The sequence below is a fragment of the Cydia splendana genome, chromosome 6, assembly GCF_910591565.1.
Source record: "Cydia splendana chromosome 6, ilCydSple1.2, whole genome shotgun sequence".
In the NCBI taxonomy this organism is placed as follows: domain Eukaryota; kingdom Metazoa; phylum Arthropoda; class Insecta; order Lepidoptera; family Tortricidae; genus Cydia; species Cydia splendana.
Window position 1 is genome coordinate 15,752,169 of NC_085965.1, and position 8,399 is coordinate 15,760,567.

At 38.1% G+C, this 8,399-nt stretch overlaps 2 protein-coding genes across 2 annotated transcripts in view; both read left to right on the forward strand.

Annotated features, from left to right (window-relative positions):
- The window catches only part of LOC134791690 (protein singed), an 83,227-nt gene extending 78,729 nt beyond the window's left edge, over window positions 1-4,498 (forward strand). The window contains exons 7-11 of the mRNA XM_063762791.1: window positions 551-707; window positions 1,084-1,245; window positions 1,742-1,869; window positions 2,523-2,690; window positions 2,998-4,498. Of these exons, the coding sequence (XP_063618861.1) occupies window positions 551-707; window positions 1,084-1,245; window positions 1,742-1,869; window positions 2,523-2,690; window positions 2,998-3,035 (653 nt within the window). The 3' untranslated portion in view covers window positions 3,036-4,498. The remainder of the gene's footprint in view (window positions 1-550; window positions 708-1,083; window positions 1,246-1,741; window positions 1,870-2,522; window positions 2,691-2,997) is intronic.
- A 2,247-nt stretch (window positions 4,499-6,745) lies between these two features.
- On the forward strand, window positions 6,746-7,365 carry LOC134791876 (oxidized purine nucleoside triphosphate hydrolase-like). The gene has a single exon (XM_063762997.1). It carries the CDS (start codon window positions 6,816-6,818, stop codon window positions 7,314-7,316), a length of 501 nt encoding a protein of 166 aa, XP_063619067.1. The 5' UTR covers window positions 6,746-6,815; the 3' UTR covers window positions 7,317-7,365.
- Window positions 7,366-8,399: the final 1,034 nt, after the last annotated feature.

Consider the following 8,399-nt stretch of genomic DNA (forward strand, 5'->3'; position numbering starts at 1 on the left):
ACGAAGTGTGTATACACTTGTGTTAGATGGCTGACGAAAGGTCATTGTCACATCGAGGGCACTTCATGCTTGACAAGATGAGGTGTATGATAAAATGGTTTTTATAATTGTTACCGTTAAACAAACTAAAATGAATATTTACAATTTTAGCTAAATATTACGGTGTTCTGGAATGGAAATGGAAGTTTTGTGGCCTTAGACGGTTTTAGGCAAATATTACCTAATTGGACAGAGGCATTTAGGCATCAATCCTATTCCTATTTCAATTGATTATTGGAATAATTACAGTAATTTACTAGGAACCTCAAATATTGAAATAGGTACCTACCTCTGGCTACTTTCACAAAGGTACTTCTTCTTTGTCGGTCCCTCATTAGTCATTAGTGAGGAACGTGACCACTTGGTTTTGCAGCTTCTAGGATTTATCTCCATCGGTCTCGATCTCCCGTAACCCTCACCGCTTCATGGAGTTTACCTGTCTGTAGTGTCTATAGGTACTATAGAATAGATTAAAACTTGCTTTTTCTAACAAGCTTTCTCACCTTTCCAGGTGTGGACGTAACAGCGAACCAGGACGAGATCTCATCCCACGAGACCTTCCAGTTGGAGTTCAACTGGGCCACGAAGCGCTGGTACATCCGCACCATGCAGGACCGCTACTGGACGCTCGAGACCGGCGGCGGCATCCAGGCCGCCTCTGATAACAAGTAAGGACATACATATTGTTACATGACGAGTGAGGGGTACCGTGGGTGGTGTTATACATCGCTACAACGATTGACTTACTATGAGTTGTTTTCCAAGGAGGTACATGTTCATTCTTCTTACTGTAAAGCAAAACTGTGTATTAAATATAAATCGCTAACTTCAAACTCGGGTAAATCCATCTGTCAGATTATGCGATTTTGCTAAGAGGTTCGAATGGATTTACCAAAGTTTGAAGTTAAGCAACACATATGTGGGGTGATACCACCTCACTGTGGCGAAGGCACGACCATTTCTATTTGTTATAATATCGCGCGTTAAAAGGCTTTCTCGTAACGTAAATGTGTCTTCGATTAAAGTTGAACTGTAACATTGCAGGTCGTCGAACGCTCTGTTCGAGCTGGACTGGCAGGGCGACGGCGCCGTGGCGTTCCGCGCCAACAACGGCAAGTACCTCATGACCAAGCGCTCCGGACACCTCTACGCCAACGCGGACACCATCGACGACAACTGCAAATACTACTTCTATCTTATCAACAGGTCAGTTACAGTGCAGGTCATTTAGTATGCAGTAGTTTCAAATGTTCTATTCAATATAATTTATTTCACACACATAAGTTTACAGTACAAAACCAAGTCACTTATGGTCTATAGGTAAAAGTGGTAGAACCATAGCTCCTTTCTGAGATATACTGAAGTTTATAAAGTTTATCTCGCCCAATAATGCCGGATTGAGATTGGCATGTGATGTGAAGATGACGTCAAGATGATGTCAAGAACCATAATTGTTACATAACATTAACAGTTACATTATGAAAATTTGAGAAACGCTGAATTGTTCTTTACATCTTGCTTAACATGATTTCAATTAAATTCCAATTTTGACCCATCGATCCCGAATTCACGAAATTTTCATTTGACCGAACGCGTTTTATAACAAACATGTATTTCGAAGTTGAGATATGTTACCACAGTAGATGTATATTAAAGATGTTTCTGACACATGAGAATTCAAACGCCTCTTAAAATTTCACAGGCCTATTCTGGTGCTGAAGTGCGAGCAAGGCTTCGTGGGGCCGAAGGGCGTCCGACTCGAGTGCAACAAGGCCAACTACGAGACCATACAGGTCGTGCGCGGACCCAAAGGAGCCGTCTACTTCAAGGGTGAGTTATTTACCTCTTTAAGGGCCAGTTGCACCAACCACATTTGACAGACTGATCAACGTCAGCCGGCGCGCCCCGGCGCTTTACTATGAAACTTTCCATACATAAAAATTTAGCGAACTCTTTAACGATACGAACAGTTTGGTGCAGTGCAACCGACCCTAAATCAACGACTAGTTAAATATTCGATCTACGCAAAGACCTAAGTATTCAACTTTTTCAAATTCTTTCTTACACATTTTATTTCCACTTCTATAAGATTTCGCCTGTCGTATTGCAACGCCGGAACTCCCGGTGGGATATGCAGTAATGTTAGTGTCCCATACAAATAATAAAATATAGAGATATCCGATTAGGGGTAGGGAATAAAAATGACACTAATCAGATGTTATGTATATTATAATATTAGTATAATACACATAACATCTGATTAGTGTCATTTTCATCAAAATTAAGGTGAATACATGCAATCAAAAGTACTGCAGCAAAAATATGAAGTCCAAAGATCTGGAAAGTCAGTTCTACTGTAGGATACTGGACGCGTCCAATAACGGAACTCGCTGCGGCAGAAAGAACATTCTACGGGCTAAAAAACGAAATCGAAGTTGGTCATGATATCAGAATAAAATTGATAAGATTACCTTTATTTCCAGGATCAAACGGCAAATACTGGCACGCGGACGGCGAATCAGTAACCATGGACTCTGATACCCCACAAGGCTTCCACCTCGAGCTGCGGGAACCCACCCGCCTCGCCATCCGCGCCGCCGCCGGCCGCGAGTACCTCGCCGCCGTCAAGAACGGCAACTTCCGTCTAGCGGGTAAATATCAACCTTATGAGAGTAGTGTTAGTGTTGATAATGGGACTCGAAGCTTCCACCACAAGCTGAGCGCCCACGACGTAAAAAACCTCGTCCGTCCCACTAGTCCAAGGGACTCTTAAACATTTTGCATGTAATCGCGTGTGCTATGTGGGGCCTAGAGCTAACTTTTCGATCGTCCGCGGGTTTCGAGGGGATAAATTTTCTAAAATACGTTTAGGCACTATTTTGTAACAAATTAATCAATAGATGTTTTTTTTTTCTGAATTAAAAATCGAATTTTCTAATTGAAACGTTTTATTTGCAGGCACCGACTTCAGCACGGCCACGCACTGGGAGTATTAGATACGTGATCAAAATGAGATTCCTTTGGACGAACCAGCGTTGGATACTCACAGCATACATTGCTGATACGATCAAGACCCCGTATTAAGAACCTATTTTACCCTAGTAAAAATCTTGTTGAAATGTTGGTAAGAGCGTGACCAATGTTTAGACAAGTTTTTTGTAACTCCACTAAGTATGTAATTTGTTTACAATTTTGACTGCAACAACAACAGTATCAAAGAAGAATGTTTCAGACGTGGATCAATCAATGTCCATGTTCACTAGTAGTAAGTTTTTTTACGGATTTTCTACGGCGTTCGTTAAGTGGTTCGCTCAAATGAATCTCCTTAGAAATAAACCGTAAATTACAAACCAGTTCACGTAATCTTCCATAGCATACGAGACTAAACATTTGGCTAAAGAATTCCAGTTCCCGCGCATCGTGAACAATCGTGTGACCGCTCAGTTGACGCCATTTTGAAAACCCAGCGGCCATTTTGTTTCAACAAGATGGCGGCCTCCGAACGATCCAAACAGCTGGTTCCATGGAGAATCAAACTGCCAATAGTTTGGTAAAGAAAATAGTAAAAACGGAAATGTTGCTCAATGTTCACTCATTGTCGTTATACATTTCGGCGAAAAAAAAAATTAGAAAAAGGATTCAACTGCAGCGGCGCTAGTTTTTGCATTTAGTATGATTAAGGTATTCTCCGCGTCGCGGGTGTGATCGTTCGCTTCACTATAATCGTAATTATTTTAACATCATTTAGATCTGTCTACGCTTGCTTAAGATATTTTACCCTTGACTATCTCGGCTTCGATTATTTATTATTAGAATTATATTCGGTACGTATATTTTCGAGATTTATAAGTAGTGTCTAGTCGGTGATTTATACGGTTTACGTATGGGCGTAGGATCATGAGACTGAAGCCTACAGCAGTGGAACTCTGACCTAAGTTAAGTTGAGGGCTCACGCAATACAGGCCGCGCGCGCTGTGCGCTCCGGGTCTACTCAGAACCGCTACATTTGAGACACCAGAGTTGGTGCGATCGAAATGTTGCCAGCATTTTAACTGAAAATTTCAACCTTATACGTTATGGGTACTTACTTATATTAACCAATATTTCTATAGTTGGTAGGCCCTAAATCCAGCCCAGCGCAAGCGCGTCTGGCTAACTAATAAACTAAAATAACGATAAGTAAGTTAGGTTATTTAAGTATAGAGTAAGGCGAATGCCGCTTCCAATATAATCGTCCATTCCACGCTTCATGGGGTGTTTTATACATTTATATAACCGGTGCATTGTATATAAACGATCGACGTTTACTCAGATAATCTCTGTACTTACTTGGGAGCGTGTTTTTTTATAATGAACAAAATATGTTTATTGATGTACGCAGAATGCTGATCCTGGATTAATATTTGTACGATAATGTCTTTGTAAACTATTTATGAATAAATTATAATCATATTGTAAAGTGATGTTTTATTTAGCTTAACCTTTTGAACGCCAAACGGTGCATCCATTTGCCGTGACGCCACGGGGGTAAAATTTAGTTTTGTAAATATATGCCAACCTAAAAGTGGGGTGTTTTTCAGTAGATTTTCATCATAAAACGATTGACGTCAAATGCCGTCTTTGGCGTCGTTGTCATGATTTTGCGTTGCCGTCAATTGCTGTCTGTGGCGTTCAAAAGGTTAAAATAGTGATTATGAGTGAATTGAAGTTATCCTATAAACTACCCAATAACATAAAATTAGCAGCTGAAATGCAGTTCACATTCACCCATACGGGTATTGCGTTTTCCTAAATTGTTAAATGTGGCGAACTGCCCTAAATCGACACAGTGTAATTGCACTAAGAACTTAAAATTCTTGGCCAGAATTATCTTTAAATCATGGGATTATCCTTCCTTAGAATTTTACCACAAGAGACTCCTAGTTATACTGTATCAAAATACAATAAAATTGCTTGAATTTAAACCTTCAGTAAGCGGAAGTCCGGAAGTCTCTTCCCAAATAAAAGAAGTTAAAAAATAAATAGGTAGGCTTCCATTTGTATACAAACCCTTAGAAATATGTAGCTACACCCACTGGTAAAATTGTATTAGTTCTCACTGTATTGCCTAACGTCAACATGTACATACACATACAATTTATTATGGCTTAACACATTCATTGCCACCCAGCCAAACAAGACATCCAGGCCACAACAATTTCACTATATAAAGCAGTAGTACCACGATCCAGACTATCGGGTCGTCCGGCCTGGGAACGAAATCATAAAATACCCGATAGTCGGGTTTTCGGCACTGAATGTGTTAAGAATAAATAAATATAAAAATAAACATAACTCGCCTTAATACTTCACCAAACCTAACCAAACCTAGAACCAAAGGATACAATAGAAATAGAACTCTAGAACTTGCATTTCTCCACGAATCTAAGAGCCACCATACACGGACTGCTCGAGCAGTAACCCAGTGATCAACATACACGGACTGCTTTTGCAGCTTGACCGCATGATGATATTTCACGGCGCAGCCAACCGCCCGAAGCAGTTGCAACTGCTTGAGCGGTTCGTGTATTGCGAATGACGATTTTGTATTGAAACTGCAGATCACCCAACGGCGACCGCTTGAAGCTGTTGGCACTGACTGCTCAAAGCAGTCCGTGTATGGCGGCCCTAAATCCAATTTTCTGGGAACCCCCCTTATTCACATGCTGCAATGAATGAGATTCTTTGCTGCAATGGCTTTAATGTATGTTTAGAAACCTAGTATCTTTTATTTTTTTAAACATGATAATGTAGAAAAAAGATTTACCATTCATTTGATAAAACCTATGGCGAGTATGTATTTTGGTCACAATATTTATAGATTTGAGAATGAAATGTGAAAAGTAGTTATTAAATACTCATTCTCACAAGATGTTTTTGAAAATAATAACCGAGTGTGAAGTAGTGGTTTCTGAACACAACTATATTGCGTAGCATAGACTTATAATATATAGAGACGGTGTCTCAGCGAGCTGTCACTGTTGCCACTTTTGTTTAGTGTACGATTAACAATGAGGCCCACGTTGCTGTAGCCATGTCGATAAAGTCATATCGATAAACTATCGACATTTCTTGCAATTTTAATTTTACTTCAAAGGCTTAACGATACCTAAAATTACCAAAAACGCTTTTATTCTTTATTGTGGTTATCAGATCACAATTTTATAGTCACGCCCCAGCAGGGAACCAAGGGAAAGTTCAGATATTTAATTAAAATACATGAATACGTCCTAAAATAGGTGTTCCGCAATAATTGAATTATATTATTATATTATAATATATTCATTACCCATTAGCATTTCAATTATGTTTATGTTTAACGAAGATATTGAAGCTTCAATTAATCGCTATTTCGTTCCGCTGTGTAGCGTTTATCGATATATAACATGATTAAAATCGACTTTTCACATCCCTAAAAGAGCACACATATACGCTTTTACGCACACATACACAGCCTGGGCGCATCAAGAAAGGCAACACTTGATTTGAAGTCCACCTTGTCAACAGTATGGTTGTCCTTTTTTGACAAACGGCATTTTTAAAAGAGCGAGGAGAGAGAAATTATACTAGTTGCTGCGACGTGAAAGAGAACAGAAAACGTTGGGCCCTTGTTGCGTAGAAACGTCAAGTGTCAAAATAAAGTTGAGAGAGAGCCGAGAGAGCTGTTCAAAGCAAAAAGCTGGTACGATCATTTTCTTAAAATTATTAATTAAAATAACATACAATTAGCTTTAAAAATGCTTCTCAAGAAACTGTTTACTATAGTTTTCGTACGTACCGATACCCAAGTACTATTAGGCTTGAAGAAACGTGGTTTCGGCGTAAACAAGTGGAACGGTTTTGGCGGTAAAGTCGAGCCCAATGAAACAATAGTAGAAGCAGCTGTGCGAGAGTTGAAAGAAGAATGTTGTCTTAGCGTTAAAAAGAGCGATATGAAAAATATTGGCCACCTAGAATTCACGTTTGAAGGTGAATCGACAATGATGGATGTGAGAGTATTTAGTACTACGGTTTACGAAGGGACGCCTACTGAAACGGAAGAAATGCTCCCTAAATGGTACAATAATGATGAAATCCCATATAAGGATATGTGGCTTGATGATGAGATATGGTACCCATACATGTTAAAGGGTAAGCTTTTCTATGGAAGGTTTCATTATCAGGGACATGAAAAAATTATAAGTTACAATGTTGAAGAATTGAAGTCTATGGAGGAATTTTATGCTGACAGGAAATAAGTTTCAAGCTGGAATCTTTAGTGGCAGTGTTGATTAATGGGTTGCCGATTCTGACATTTTTGATATAACTTTAATTTTAATAAAAATATTCCTCTCACAAAGTTCTTTATAACAGAAATGTTTTCTTTTTAATCAATAGATTTATCATGTGACAATTGTTACTTAATAATTACTTATAAGATTGTTTCATAGGCCTGTGATTCAACTGTTGTTTGTGTGATGTTTGTTAGTTACTAAGTCTGTGATTCAACTTTAGTTATTCCTATTAATGTTAAAGTAATTAAATGATATAATCTGATACTGTACCTTTTCTTGTCTTCTCTATATATGGTCAATAATGTATATGATTGTTGTGTTACTAACTAAACAAGGTTTTTTAGGAACTGGACTGTGGTCAGTCCAAGGTCCCATAGTAAAGTATTGAAGGATTTAGCAACTAATAAAATTATAGACTGATAAAGTTCTATTTGGGACAGAATTTTGTACTAATTTATTAATTTTACTAGCAAGAAGTATTCTATGAAAACCATAGTATATGTTGTATTCTATTATACCAAAGTAAAAGAAGAATAAGCTTACACAATTATAAATACCATTGCCACAATTATACCGAAATAGATTCCCAAATCAAGAAAAAATATTTTGATTACAATATAATAGGTACACCTACATTTAAAAAAGCACAAAAAAATGTATAGAATTTTGATAAACAATGCTTTGAAATTGATTGTTGATATGACCCATACCAACATTTTATTTGACATTTGACTATACATAACTTAGTAGACACTGTTACTGTGTCACTAAAAGGCTGTTATATGTATAGTGTAAACAACGTTATTTACGGTATTTGACGTCTGTCACTCACTACAGCAACACTACGTAAAATGTCTTGCACATTGAAATCACAAAGGAAAACAACTGCACTGCGAACGTTTACGTTCTACGTCTTTTTTTTTTAATTTTAGGGTTGGCCGGACACCACCGTTATGAATCGGTAGTCGTCTAAGTAAATCGATATGAATTTTTCATTTTTCTTTTAATAAAAATAAGGAAAAGGTGGATAATTAACTGTAAATATGG

Excerpts from the sequence above, each read along its gene's own strand:
- LOC134791876 (XM_063762997.1), top strand. The coding sequence starts at position 6,816 with ATGCTTCTCAAGAAACTGTTTACTATAGTTTTCGTACGTACCGATACC.